Source organism: Pan troglodytes, chromosome 23, assembly GCF_028858775.2.
Source record: "Pan troglodytes isolate AG18354 chromosome 23, NHGRI_mPanTro3-v2.0_pri, whole genome shotgun sequence".
Lineage (NCBI taxonomy): Eukaryota > Metazoa > Chordata > Mammalia > Primates > Hominidae > Pan > Pan troglodytes.
In genome coordinates this window covers 23,492,985-23,507,759 of record NC_086016.1, presented here as the reverse complement: position 1 = coordinate 23,507,759, position 14,775 = coordinate 23,492,985, and the positions used below count along the sequence as shown (strand labels likewise).

The 14,775-nt window shown below is 55.7% G+C and overlaps 1 protein-coding gene and 2 non-coding genes across 3 annotated transcripts; 1 reads left to right on the top strand and 2 right to left on the bottom strand.

Annotated features, from left to right (window-relative positions):
• The first annotated feature begins 5,734 nt into the window (after positions 1–5,734).
• RIMBP3C (RIMS binding protein 3C) lies at positions 5,735–10,827 on the top strand. Its single transcript, XM_016939776.4, is given in 3 exon segments — positions 5,735–7,952; positions 7,954–9,288; positions 9,291–10,827. Coding segments are annotated over 3 exon segments (4,920 nt in total). The 5' UTR covers positions 5,735–5,819; the 3' UTR covers positions 10,743–10,827.
• A 766-nt stretch (positions 10,828–11,593) lies between these two features.
• Positions 11,594–11,676, bottom strand: LOC112206810 (small Cajal body-specific RNA 18). The gene has a single exon (XR_002941280.1). It is a non-coding gene; the product is annotated as a small Cajal body-specific RNA 18 (non-coding RNA).
• Positions 11,677–11,761: 85 nt separating this feature from the next.
• LOC112206813 (small Cajal body-specific RNA 17) lies at positions 11,762–11,904 on the bottom strand. The gene has a single exon (XR_002941283.1). It is a non-coding gene; the product is annotated as a small Cajal body-specific RNA 17 (non-coding RNA).
• Between the last annotated feature and the right edge of the window lie 2,871 nt (positions 11,905–14,775).

Here is a 14,775-nt window from a genome sequence, read left to right as displayed (position 1 = left end):
AGCCACTGCGCCCAGCCTATTAATTTTTTTATTGGCCAGGTGTGGTGGCTCATGCCTGTAATCTCAGTACTTTGGGAGGCCGAGGCAGGTGGATTGCTCGAGGTCAGGAGTTTAAGACCAGCCTGGGCAACATGGTAAGACCCTATCTCTACAAAAAAAAAAAATACAAAAAAAAGAAAAAAGAAAAGAAAAATTAGCCGGGCATGGTGGTGCTAGCCTGTAGTCACAGCTACTCGGGAGGCTGAAGTGAGAGGATTGCTTAAGTCCAGGAGGCGAACGTTGCAGTATGCCGAGATCATGCCACTGCACTCCAGCCTGGATGACAGAGCAAGACCCTGTCTCCAAAAAATAAATAATAAAACAATTTTAAAATTTATTTTATTTTACTTTTTTTTAGAGGTGGAGTCTCTCTTTGTAGCCCAGGCTGGAGTGCAGTGGCATGATCATTGCTCACTGCAGCTTTGAATTCTTGGGCTCAAACAATTCTCCCACTTCAGCCTCCCAAGTAGCTGGGGCTACAGGCACACGCCACTATGCCTGGCCTTTTTTTGTTTGTTTTAGAAACAGGGTGTCACTATGTCTCCCAGGCAGGAGTGCGGTGACTCACTCATGGCTCACTTCAGTCTTGACGTCCCAGGCTCAAGCAATCTTCCCACCTCAGCCACCCAAGTCTCTAGGAGTACAGGCATGCACCACCATGCCCAGTTAATTTTTGTGTTTTTTGTAGAGGTGGGTGTCATGTTCCCCAGGCTGGTCTCAAACTTCAGAGCTCAAGTAATCCACCCATCCCTGCCTCCCAAAGGGCTGGGAATACAGGCTTAAGACACCATTCTGGGCCACAATTTTTTTATTTCTCTTTGAGATGGAGTCTCTGTTGCCCAGGCTGGAGTGCAATGGCACGATCTCAGCCCACTGTAACCTCCACCTCCTGGGTTCAAGCCATTCTCCTGCCTCAGCCTCCCGAGTAGCTGAGATTACAGGCGTGTGCCACCATGCCTGGCTAATTTTTGTATTTTTAGTAGAGATGGGGTTTCACTATATTGGTCAGGCTGGTCTTGAACTGCCCAAAGTGCTGGGATTACAGGCGTGAGCCACTGCGCCCAGCCAGCACAGGAGTTTTGACCTGCTCCTTTTCGTTTTCCTTTTTCTTTCTTTCTTTTTTTTTTTTTTTTTGAGATGGAATCTCACTCTATCGCCCAGGCTGGAGTGCAGTGGTGCAATCTCAGCTTGCTGCAACCTCCACCTCGCAGATTCAAGCAATTCTCCTGCCTCAGCCTGCCGAGTAGCTGGGATTAGGCATGCATGCGCCACAATGCCTAGGTAATTTTTGCATTTTTAGTAGAGACGGTTTTCACCATGTTAGCCAGGTGGGTCCCGAACTCCTGACCTCAGGTGACCTGCCCGCCTTGGCCTCCCAAAGTGCTGGGATTACAGGCATGAGCCACCGAGCCCGGCCAACCTGCTCCTTTTCTAACCTGGGCCAGTTCACCTCTCCTTAGATAAGCTGGTGGTTTCCTGCTCCCCGGAAGTCACCAATTTATGCCAAATTTAGTGCAGACACCCCATCAGTATAGTACATTACAATCCAGAAGTCCTGGATCCAAGCAAGCCTCCTGCCTCAGTCTTCCAAGTAGCTGGGAGTATAGGTGTGTGCCCAGCAGTTCTATATTTCCAAGGAACCCTGGAGCCCCAAAGAACCCAGTTTGAAACCACCACTTTCAGGCTGGGCATGGTGGCTCATGCCTGTAATCCCAGCACTTTGGGAGGCTGAGGCCTGTGGATCACTTGAGGTCAGGAGTTCAAGACCAGCCTGGCCAACATGGCGAAACCTCGTCTCTACTAAAACTATGAAAATCAGCTAGGCATGGTGGCAAGTGTTTGTAATCCCAGCTATTTGAGAGGCTGAGGCAGGAGAATCACGTGAACCCAGGAGGTGAAGATTGCAGTGTGCCGAGATCATGCCACTGCACTCCAGCCTGGGTGACAGAGTGAGACTCCATCTCAAAGAAAAAAAAAGAAACCATCTCTTTCATTTAATAGGTGAGAAAGTTGAACCTGGAGAAGGCAGCAGCATGGTGAGCTCATGCAGGGACTCCTGCCTCCCTGCAACTCATTCTCATATGTCTTGGGCACCAGTGATGTGCTAAGTCACATGCAGGGATGCAATAGGGACAAGGGAAAACATGGCTTCTGCTCTCCCCAAGATCAGAGTTGATGGGGGTGACAGGCAGGTCACTGGACAATCACTGCACAACATGATGGGAACAGGGATGGCAGAAACCCAGCCCTGGGGAAGCCTGGCTTTGCTCATCCACTCAACCAACATTCCCGAATGCTTTTGACATACTTTGGGGCAGCTGCTGGATGGTAACTGTGGGGTTCCCAGAGACCCATCCACCCCAGTATCCTTTTTCTTGGTGACAGCCTACTCTCTTTTTATTTTTATTTTTATTTTTATTTTTATTTTTATTTTTGAGATGGAGTCTCACTCTGTCGCCCAGGCTGGAGTGCAGTGGCGGGATCTCGGCCCACTGCAAGCTCCACCTCCTGAGTTCATGTCATTCTCCTGCCTCGGCCTCCCAAATAAGTGAGACTACAGGTGCCCGCCACCACGCCTGGCTAATGGCTAATTTTTTGTATTTTTAGTAGAGACGGGGTTTCACCATGTTAGCCAGGATGGACTCTATCTCCTGACCTCGTGATCCGCCTGCCTTGGCCTCCCAAAGTGCTGGGATTACAGGAGTGAGCCACCGCACCCGGCTTTTTTTTTTTTTTTTTTTTTGAGACAGTCTTGCTCTGTTGCCCAGGCTGGAGTGCAGTGGTGCCATCACAGCTCATTGCGACTTTGACCTCACCTTGCAGGCTCAAGCAGTCATTTCATCTCAGCTGGAAATGCAGACTGGGTCTCCCTCACTCTGTTGCCCAGGCTAGTCTCAAACTCCCGGGCTTAAGTGACCCTCCCATCTCAGCCTCCTGGGTAGCTGGCACTACAGGCATGCACCAGCACGCCCAGCTAAAATTTTTTTTGTAGAGACAGGGTCTCTCTATGATGCTCAGGCAGGTCTTGAGTTCCTGGGCTCAAGTGATCCTCCCACCCTGGTCACCCAAAGGGCTGGGATTACAGGTCTGTGCCACCATGCCTGGCCCAGCCTGCCCTCCTGACCTGACAGTTGAGGCCCTACTGGAGACTGCAGCAGGGCATCCAGGCTGTGAAACCCCACCCACCAGCTCTGCCTCAGTTGCCCATGTGCCCTGGCAAGCCAGTGGCTCTCACTGAGCCTCAGGTTCTCTTCCATAAAACAGGGCTGTGATGAAGATTCTCTCAAGATAGTCCTCCCTGTGGCTACCATGTCCAGGAGCCCAGCACCAGTTCAAGGCTAAGGCCATCCTTGCATCTCACCTCCCCTTCCTCTCACATACACACTACATCTGCCTCACCTCTCATAAAGAACATCTGGGCTGGGCACGGTGGCTCACGCCTGTAATCCCACCATTTTGGGAGGCCAAAGTGGGAGGATCAGAAGGTCAGGAGATCGAAATCATCCTGGCCAACATGATGAAACCCCGTCTCTATTAAAAATACAAAAATTAGCTGGGCATGGTGGCGCATGCCTGTAATCCCAGCTACTCAGGAGGCTGAGGCAGGAGAATCACTTGAACGAGGGAGTTGGAGGTTGCAGTGAGCCGAAATCGTGCCACTGCATGCCAGCCTGGTGACAGAGCAAAACTCTGTCTCAAAAATAAAATAAAATAAATAAAGGGCCATGCGCGGTGGCTCACGCCTGTAATCCCAGCACTTTGTGAGGCCGAGGCGGGCAGATCACAAGGTCAGGAGATCGAGACCATCCTGGTTAACATGGTGAAACCCCATCTCTACTGAAAATACAAAAAAATTAGCCAGGCGTGGTGGCAGGTGCCTGTAGTCCCAGCTACTTGAGAGGCTGAGGCAGGAGAATGGCGTGAACTCAGGAGGCGGAGCTTGCAGTGAGCAGAGATCGCGCCACTGCACTCCAGCCTGGGCGACAGAGCGAGACTCCATCTCAAAAAAAAAAAAAAAAAAAAAAAAGAACATCTGCAGCCATAATTCCCGATGTTCTTGTTACTTGACACTGCCTAAAGGCATGTTCTGTGGGTTCTGGGGAAACTGATTTGAAAAACTTGAGTGTTGTAAAGGAGGGCCATAAGCTGAGTGAACACAGCAGTTGTGAGAGGTCCCAGGTGCTTCCTGGGGACAGGGAGACACGACAGACCAAGAAGCAAAGGGGCCTCTGATGTGACTTCAATATCAAGGTCTTGTCGGGCACAGTGGCTCATGCCTGTAATCGCAGCACTTTAAGAGGCCGAGGCGGGTGGATCACTTGAGGTCAGAAGTTCAAGACCATCCTGGCCAACATACTGAAACCCTGTCTCTACTAAAAAGTACAAAAAATTAGCTGGGCATGGTGGCTCAAGCCTGTAATCCCAGCTACTTGGGAGGCTGAGGCAGGAGAATCTCTTGAACGTGGAAGGTAGAGGTTGCAATGAGCCAAGATTGCGCCACTGCACTCCAGCCTGGCGACAGAGTGAGGCCCCATCTCAAAAAAAAAAAAAAAAAAATCAACGTCTCGATGCAGACTGCCAGGTATCAGGTGTCCATCCATGTCTCCCAAAAGCCACTTGGCACCAGGAGCAGACAGGAAGGGCAAAGAGGAGCCAGACTGAAGCAGGGCTTCTTAGCTCCCAAGCCACACAGGTGGCCACCAGTCAGAGAGACAGTGTGTGTGTGTGTGTGTGTGTGTGTATTTCTTCAGTTCAGTGTGTGTATGTATGTTTCTTCTGCAGCTCAGTGTGTGTATTCCTTCAGTTCAGTGTGTGTGTGTGTGTGTGTGTGTGTGTGTATGTTTCTTCTGCTGCTCTGTGTGTGTGTGTGTGTGTGTGTGTGTGTGTGTTTCTTCTGCAGCTCAGGATGCCTCCAACATTTCTGCTGAAGCCTCACCCTCACTCCTGGCCCATCCTGAGGCCTCTACCTAAGATGCCAATGAGTAGCCCAGACACTGGGGCTCCAGCGTTTGTCACCAGGTGGTACCTGGATGTGGGAGGTAGACAGGCCAGATGGCCAGTTTGGGCAGTGCCCCTCATGCCTATCTGGCCCTGGGTCCCTATGCCACCTTGCTGGGGAGGGTCTTTTCGCTTACACCTCCTCTGAGCCGACTCTGCGCAGTAACACAAATGTGTATCAGGCACATCCTTTCCCCAAAAGGTGGATGACCAGCTGGGTGATCAGGGCTGTTAGGGGGCTGAAGGGTCCTGGGGAGTCCAGGTCTAGCCAAGTTGAGGCCTATCCTGCTGCATTTTCCAGCCACCTGACCCAAATACACCACTTGAACCCATGACCAGGTATGCCCACACCCCATGGGTGGCCTTAACACACACACCCTGCCCCTTTCTCCAAGTACAGGAGCAGCAGCCCAGACTTCCCTCAGGGCACCGCGGCCTGCTTGGGACTGCACAGTGCCTGGGAGGGTGCCTGGGGAGGGTCACAAGGGACTTGGTGCTAGAAGCAGGAAAAGTGTAGGGACCGGAAAAGCCCCCGTGCATCCTGGAAGGGACATGGGCCAGTTTGAGCAGGGGTGTGGGAGTCCAGCCCTGGCCTTGCCAGGTGGAGAGGCGCCTGGGCCAGACATCCCGCGGCAGGAGGCGGGGGAACATGCCAAGAGGCGGAAGGGGCACGCGGAGACCCCCGGGGGCGCCGGAAGGGGCGCGCCGGGCGGTCGGCGGCGGCCGTTGGCGAGCTGAGGCCTGCCAGGCGAAGTCTGGAGACCAGCCGGGCCGCGGCCGCAATGGCCAAGGACTCGCCCAGCCCCTTGGGCGCGTCGCCCAAGAAGCCGGGCTGGTCCAGCCCGGCGGCGGCAGTGCTGGAGAACCAGAGGCGGGAGCTGGAGAAGCTACGGGCGGAGCTGGAGGCGGAGCGGGCAGGCTGGCGGGCGGAACGGCGGCGCTTCGCTGCCCGGGAGCGCCAGCTGCGTGAGGAGGCCGAGCGGGAGCGGCGGCAGCTGGCTGACCATCTGCGCTCCAAGTGGGAGGCACAGCGCAGCCGGGAGTTGCGGCAGCTGCAAGAGGAGATGCAGCGGGAACGCGAGGCCGAGATCCGGCAGCTGCTGCGCTGGAAGGAGGCCGAGCAGCGGCAGCTGCAGCAGCTGCTGCACCAGGAGCGCGATGGCGTGGTGCGCCAAGCCCGGGAGCTGCAGCGTCAGCTGGCCGAGGAGCTGGTGAACCGCGGCCACTGTAGCCGCCCGGGGGCGTCCGAGGTTTCCGCGGCGCAGTGCCGCTGTCGCCTACAGGAAGTGTTGGCGCAGCTTCGCTGGCAGACTGACGGCGAGCAGGCGGCACGCATCCGCTATCTGCAGGCGGCGCTGGAGGTGGAGCGCCAGCTCTTCCTCAAGTACATCCTGGCGCACTTCCGCGGGCACCCGGCTTTGTCGGGATCACCGGACCCCCAAGCTGTGCATTCCTTGGAAGAACCGCTGCCCCAGACCTCCAGCGGCTCTTGCCACGCCCCCAAACCCGCCTGTCAACTCGGATCTCCAGACAGCCTGAGTGCTGAAGTCGGTGTGCGCTCCCGCTCGCTAGACCTGGTGTCCTCTGCGTGCTCCAGCTCCCCAGACAGCCTGCTCTCCACGCACGCCAGCTCCCTTGATTGCTTCGCACCTGCGTGTTCCCGCTCGCTTGACAGCACCCGGAGCCTCCCCAAGGCCTCCAAATCCGAGGAGCGGCCCTCCTCACCAGACACCTCCACCCCTGGCTCCCGGAGGCTCTCGCCGCCACCATCGCCACTCCCGCCGCCACCACCACCATCAGCCCACAGGAAACTCAGCAACCCCCAGGGAGGAGAAGGCTCTGAGAGCCAGCCCTGCGAAGTCCTGACTCCCTCACCCCCTGGCCTGGGCCACCAAGAGCTGATAAAGCTGGACTGGCTGCTGGCCAAGGCGTTGTGGGTGCTGGCGCGCCGCTGTTATACCCTGCAAGAGGAGAACAAGCAGCTGCGGCGTGCAGGCTGCCCCTACCAGGCAGACGAGAAGGTGAAGCGGCTCAAGGTAAAGCGCGCGGAGCTGACCGAGCTCGCGTGGCGCCTAGCTGACCGCGCCCGCAAGCTGCAGGAGACCAACCTCCGGGCCGTGAGCGCGCCTATACCCGGCGAGAGTTGTGCCGGCCTGGAACTATGCCAAGTCTTTGCCCGCCAGCGCGCTCGGGACCTGTCGGAGCAGGCGAGCGCGCCGCTGGCCAAGGACAAGCAGATCGAAGAGCTGCGGCAGGAGTGCCACCTCCTGCAGGCGCGTGTCGCCTCAGGTCCCTGCAGCGACCTGCATACTGGAAGGGGCGGCCCCTGCACCCAGTAGCTCAACGTCAGAGACTTAGACCGCCTGCAGCGCGAGTCCCAGCGGGAAGTGCTGCGCCTGCAGAGGCAGCTGATGCTTCAGCAGGGCAACGGTGGCGCTTGGCCCGAGGCGGGCGGCCAGAGCGCAACCTGCGAGGAGGTGCGACGGCAGATGCTGGCGCTGGAGCGCGAGCTGGACCAGCGGCGGCGCGAGTGCCAGGAGCTGGGCGCGCAGGAGGCCCCGGCGCGGCGACGTGGCCAGGAGGCCGAGACACAGCTGCAGGCGGCGCTGCTCAAAAACGCCTGGCTGGCGGAGGAGAATGGGCGGCTGCAGGCCAAGACCGACTGGGTGCGGAAGGTGGAGGCTGAGAATAGCGAAGTGCGCGGCCACCTGGGCCGCGCGTGTCAAGAGCGCGATGCCTCCGCCTTGATCGCCGAACAGCTGCTGCAGCAGGCGGCGCGCGGGCAGGACAGGCAGCAGCAGCTGCAACGCGACCCGCAGAAGGCCCTGTGTGACCTCCATGCTTCCTGGTAGGAGATACAGGTGCTCCAGTGTCGGCCTGGTCACCCTCCTGAACAGCCCTGGGAGACCAGTCAAATTGCCGGAGTCCCAAGTTAAAGGTAGCAGAAGGCCCAAGTTCCAGGCACGGCCTGAAGACTACGCAGTGTCACAGCCCAACAGAGACATACAGGAGAAAAGGGAAGCCTCCCTCGAGGAGAGCCCAGTTGCCCTTGGGGAGTCAGCCAGTGTCCCCCAAGTTTCAGAGACAGTCCCTGCCAGCCAACCTCTGTCCAAGAAAACCAGCTCCCAGTCAAACTCCTCCTCTGAGGGGTCGATGTGGGCCACCGTGCCATCCTGCCCTACTCTGGACAGGGACACAGCCAGTGAGGTGGATGACCTGGAGCCTGACAGCATGTCCCTGGCCCTGGAAATGGGGGGCTCGGCGGCTCCTGCTGCCCCCAAGCTCAAGATCTTCATGGCTCAGTATAACTACAACCCATTTGAGGGGCCCAATGATCACCCTGAGGGTGAGCTGCCCCTCACAGCTGGGGACTACATATATATCTTTGGGGACATGGATGAGGATGGCTTCTATGAGGGGGAGCTTGAGGATGGCCGGCGGGGGCTGGTGCCCTCCAACTTCGTGGAGCAGATTCCGGACAGCTACATCCCAGGCTGCCTGCCTGCCAAATCCCCTGATCTTGGCCCCAATCAACTCCCAGCGGGGCAGGATGAAGCTCTGGAGGAAGACAGCTTATTATCTGGGAAAGCCCAGGGAGTGGTGGACAGAGGGCTGTGCCAGATGGTCAGGGTGGGCTCCAAGACAGAAGTAGCAACAGAGATCCTGGATACCAAGATGGAAGCCTGCCAGCTGGGCTTGCTGCAGAGCATGGGGAAGCAGAGCCTCTCCAGACCCCTTCTGGGGACCAAAGGGGTGCTCCGTATGGCTCCCATGCAGCTACACCTGCAGAATGTCACAGCCACATCAGCCAACATCACCTGGGTCTACAGCAGCCACCGCCACCCCCATGTGGTATATCTTGATGACCGAGAGCATGCCCTGACCCCAGCGGGCGTGAGCTGCTACACCTTCCAGGGCCTGTGCCCCGGCACGCACTGCCGGGCACGGGTGGAGGTGCGGCTGCCATGGGACTTGCTGCAGGTGTATTGGGGAACTATGTCCTCCACCATCACCTTCGACACACTCTTGGCAGGACCTCCCCACCCACCGCTGGATGTGCTGGTGGAGCGCCATGCCTCGCCAGGTGTCCTGGTGGTCAGCTGGCTCCCTGTGACCATTGACTCAGCTGGGTCCTCCAATGGAGTCCAGGTCACCGGTTATGCTGTGTATGCAGACGGGCTTAAGGTTTGTGAGGTCGCCGATGCCACTGCTGGGAGCACCCTATTGGAATTCTCCCAGCTACAGGTGCCAGCTACACGTGGCAGAAGGTCTCAGTGAGAACCATGTCACTCTGTGGTGAGTCCCTGGATTCAGTGCCGGCTCAGATCCCCGAGGACTTCTTCATGTGTCACCGATGGCCAGAGACTCCACCCTTTAGCTACACTTGTGGCGACCCATCCACCTACAGAGTCATCTTCCCCGTCTGCCCCCAGAAGCTGGCACTGGCTCCTCTGAGTGCCAAGGCCAGCTCCCACAACCCTGGAAGCTGCGGGGAGCCCCAGGCCAAGTTCCTAGAAGCATTCTTTGAAGAACCCCCAAGGAGGCAATCCCCAGTGTCCAACCTGGGCTCAGAAGGAGAATGTCCGAGTTCAGGGGCTGGCAGCCAAGCCCAGGAGCTTGCAGAGGCCTGGGAGGGCTGTAGAAAGGACCTGCTCTTTCAGAAGAGTCCCCAGAACCACAGGCCACCTTCGGTCAGTGAGCAGCCTGGGGAGAAGGAAAATTGCTACCAGCACATGGGCACCAGCAAAAGCCCTGCTCCAGGATTCATCCATCTACGCACCGAGTGTGGGCCCAGGAAAGAACCGTGTCAGGAAAAGCCTGCCCTTGAGAGGGTACTTCGGCAAAAGCAAGATGCCCAAGGGTTCACACCTCCCCAGCTGGGCGCCAGCCAACAGTATGCATCTGACTTCCATAACATTTTGAAGGAGGAGCAGGAGGCACTGTGCTTGGATCTGTGGGGCACAGAGAGGCGAGAGGAGAGGAGGGAGCCTGAGCCCCACAGCAGGCAAGGACAAGCTCTAGGGGTCAAGAGAGAGTGCCAGCTCCATGAGCCCAGCTCGGCACTGTGTCCAGCTCCATCTGCCAAAGTCATCAAGATGCCCAGGGGTGGCCCCCAACAGCTGGGGACGAGGACCAACACTCCAGCCAGGGTCTTTGTGGCCCTCTCTGATTACAACCCCCTGGTGATGTCTGCCAACCTCAAGGCTGCAGAGGAGGAGCTGGTCTTCCAGAAAAGGCAGTTGCTAAGAGTGTGGGGCTCTCAGGACACCCATGATTTCTACCTCAGCGAGTGCAACAGGCAAGTGGGCAATATCCCCGGGCGCCTAGTGGCTGAGATGGAGGTGGGGACAGAGCAGACTGATAGGAGGTGGCGTTCTCCGGCCCAAGGGCACCTGCCTTCTGTGGCCCACCTCGAGGACTTTCAGGGGCTCACCATCCCCCAGGGTTCCTCCCTGGTGCTCCAGGGGAACTCCAAGAGACTCCCACTGTGGACTCCAAAGATCATGATAGCAGCTCTGGACTATGATCCTGGGGATGGGCAAATGGGGGGCCAGGGGAAGGGCAGGCTGGCGCTGAGGGCAGGAGACGTGGTCATGGTTTACGGGCCCATGGATGACCAAGGATTCTATTATGGAGAGTTGGGCGGCCACAGGGGCCTGGTTCCTGCCCACCTGCTGGATCACATGTCCCTCCATGGACACTGAGCAAGCATCCTTGCCCAGGTAGTGGCCTCTGGCTGCTCACACCCTGCCAGAGGAGAAGCAAGCGTTCAGACCCTCACACCAGCACCCCTCCTCACCACCATAAGTAGCATGTGCTCCAAGTGCCACTGTGTTAAACTGATGGTAGTCCTTAAGCGTCCCCTAGGCTCTGAAAGTAGCAGGACTTAAGCCTGAGTTATTTGCAAAAGCAAACACAACAAGCCAACCCCTGAGAGTCTGAGAAGCCATTTCAAAGTTGCTGATAACTATGGCAGGTATACGGAGAAGCGCCTTTTTGTGTGGCCAATGTGTGTTTTCTCTGGGAGGTTAAGGTTATCTGTCCATTGCCTTGCACGAAAGTCTCAAGAAAAGTCTACATCTTAAAAAAAAAAAAGCAATCTGAATGTTATTTTTGGGATGTGAGGGTGATCTGGCTGCGACATGTGTCACCCCATTGATCATCAGGGTTGATTCGGCTGATCTGGCTGACTAGGCGGGTATCCCCTTCCTCCCTCACCACTCCATGTGCGTCCCTCCAGAAGCTGTGCGCTCAATGGAAGAGGATGACCATCCCCGATAGAGGACGATCGGTCTTCAGTCAAGAGGATAAGAGTAGCTGCGCTCCCCTGCTAGAGCCTCCAAACGAGCTCTCAGAATGTTATTTTTCTGTCTTATGTCCAACCCCTCATTAAAATGTTCATAGAAAAAACATATTTTAGAAGTTGAAGCACAACCAAGGAAACATGAGCCTGGCTTTCCTCTCTCTCGCTTCTGCGCATTGGGTCCGCAAGGGCTACAGAAATGTTTTCCTGGCTGAGGAAGGGAGGGTGCACCCTTCTGCTTTTTTTTTTTCCTGGCTGCAGTCTATTCCCAGAACACATTCCATCACATGGTTCCCAGAACCCAGATTGTGCGGTGGCCACGTCATCATTGGCTGGGGCTCACAGTCACAGCAGCAGAGGCCTCCCTAAACCTCCCTCTCCTCTAGCCCCACCCGCTGTCCCCTGCTCCTCATGCCCCCATGCTGTGTCCCCTGGCCTCACTTCCGTTGCCATGTTTTCATAATCCTCTCAGGCTCTGGGCAGCAGCGCTGCCCACAGTAGGACCAGATCATATAAGGAAAATACTGCAGGCTCATCTTGGGGCTGCACTGGGGACCTGAGAACACCTTATCCTACTGTACGTGCTGCACCTCATCTGACACCAGCTTCTCTGCTTTGCCCAAGGTCCCTAGGCCCTGAATACTTACTTTTTAAGGTCAGCCTGGCTCAGGATATGCTAGTTTGGCTGCAGAGGGTCCTACTAAGAGCCAGGACTGAGGAGCAAGGCCCAAAAAACTCCTCTGGGCCACATCTTCCCTGAGGGCATCCCCGCAGGGAGGCCATGTGCTGCTGAGCCCTTTGCTAGGAGTGGGTAGTCAGTGTCTCCCAGATGACGATCTTGCTTCATTCAGATAGCTTTCGTAGCTCACTGCTTTTCTGAGTCACTTCCTGTGAGGGATCACCTCGGGATGGCATTTCTTTTCCTTTTTTTTTTTCTTTGGAGACAGAGTCTCGCACTGTCACCCAGGCTGGAGTGCAATGGCACAATCTTGGCTCACCGCAACCTCCGTCTCCCGGGTTCACACAATTATCCTGCCCTAGCCTCCCGAGTAGCTGGGATTACAGGTGCACACCACTACACCTGGCTAATCTTTTGTATTTTTAGTAGAGAAAGTGTTTCACTATGTTGGCCAGACTAGTCTCAAACTCCTGACCTCGTGATCCGCCCGCCTCAGCCTCCCAAAGTGCTGGGATTACAGGCGTGAGCCACTGCGTCCGGCCTTCTTTTCCGTTTTTTTTGTTTTTGTTTTTTTTTTGAGATGGAGTCTTGCTCTGTTGCCCAGGCTGGAGTGCAGTGGTGCAATGTCAGTTCACTGCAAACTCTGCCTCCCGGGTTCACGCCATTCTCCTGCATCAGCCTCCTGAGTAGCTGGGACTACAGGCGCCCGCCACCACGCCTGGCTACTTTTTTGTATTTTTAGTAGAGACGGGGTTTCACTGTGTTAGCTAGGATGGTCTCAATCTCCTGACCTCATGATCCGCCCGCCTCAGCCTCCCAAAGTGCTGGGATTACAAGCATGAGCCACCGCGCCCGGCCCTTTCCTTTTTTTGAGACAGAGTCTTGGTCTGTTGCCCAGGCTGGAGGGCAGTGGCACAATCACAGCTCACTGTAGTCTTGAGCTTCAGGGCTCAAATGATTCTCTCACCTCAGCCTCCCAAGTACCTGGGACTACAGATGTGCACCACCACACCTGGCTAATTTGGTGTGTGTGTAGAAGCAGGGGTCTCACTGTGTTGCCCAGGCTGGTCTCAAACTCCTGGGCTCAAGGAATCCGTCTGCCTCAACCTCCCAAAGTGCTGGGATTACAGGCCTGAGCCACCACACCTGATGCCTGGCTAATTTTTAAATGTTTTGGTAGAGATGGGGTCCCACTATGTTGCCCAGGCTGGTCTGGAACTCCTGCGCTCAAGTGATTCTCCTGCCTTGGCCTCCCGGAGTGCTGGGATTACAGGCCTGAGCCACTGCACACAGAGGGCATTTCTTTATTTGCCCCATTTTGCAGAAGAGCTTTCTGAGGCTCAGAGAGGCCCCTCATCTAAGGTCACATCATGGCTCAAAGTCACCTCCTCCATAGACTCCCCAGGCTGCCCCTCTGGGTGGGCGGGAATGAGGGGTGGTCTTTATCCTTCTCTCCTTCTCTTTGATACCCTTTTGTTTCCCCACGTCCAACAACACTGTCAGAGGAAAGACACTTCCAGAATACCCAGGTAAAAAAAAAAAAGAGACAATAAGGAAAGGACACTGCCTTCTCCGGTGTCATCAGAAATGACTGAAAGAGGCCGGGCGTGGTGGCTCACGCCTGTAATCCCAGCACTTTGGGAGGCCAAGGTGGGCAGATCACGAGGTCAGGAGATCGAGACCATCCTGGCTAACATGGTGAAACCCCATCTCTACTAAAAATACAAAAAAATTAGCTGGGCGTGGTGGCGGGCGCCTGTAGTCCCAGCTACTCGGGAGGCTGAGGCAGGAGAATGGCATGAACCCGGGAGGTGGAGCTTGCAGTGAGCCGAGATTGCACCACTGCACTCCAGCCTGGGTGACAGAGCGAGACTCCGTCTCAAAAAAAAATTAAAAAATAAATAAATAAATAGGCCGGGTGCCATGGCTCACACCTGTAATCCCAGCACTTTGGGAGGCCGAGGCAGGCAGATCACAAGGTCAGGAGTTCAAGACCAGCCTGACCAATACAGTGAAACACTGTCTCTACTAAAAATACAAAAAAATTAGCTGGACGTGGTGACATGCAACTGTAGCCCCAGCTACTTGGGAGGCTAAGCAGAAGAATCACTTGAACCCGGGAGGCAGAGGTTGCAGTGAGCAAAGATAGTGCCACTGCACCCCAGCCTGGGTGACAGAGAAAGACGCCATCGAAAAAATAAATAAATAAATAAACAAATAACATTAAAAATAAACTTAATTTTTTTAAAATTTAAGTTTAAAAAAGTAGGCCAGGTGCGGTGGCTCACGCCTGTAATCCCAGAACTTTGGAAGGCCGAGGTTGGTGGATCACGAGGTCAGGAGTTCAAGACCAGCTTGACCAACATGGTGAAACCCCATCCCTACTAAAAATACAAAAATTAGCTGGGTGTGGTGGTGGGTGCCTGTAATCCCAGCTACTCGGGAGGCTGAAACAGAGAATTGCTTGAACCCTGGAGGTGGAGGTTGCAGTGAGCCAAGAATGCGCCACTGCACTCCAGGCTGGTGACAGAGCGAGACTCCGTCTCAAAAAAAATAAAAATAAAAAATCACTGGGCATGGTGGCCCGTGCCTATAGTCCCAGCTACTCCGGAGGCTGAGACAGGAGAAATGCTTGAACCCAGGAGGTGGAGCTTGCAGTGAGCCAAGATCGTGCCACAGCACTCCAGCCTGGGCGACAGAGCGAGACTCCGTCTCAAAAAAAGAAAAGGAAGGAAGGAAGGAAGAAAGGAAGGAA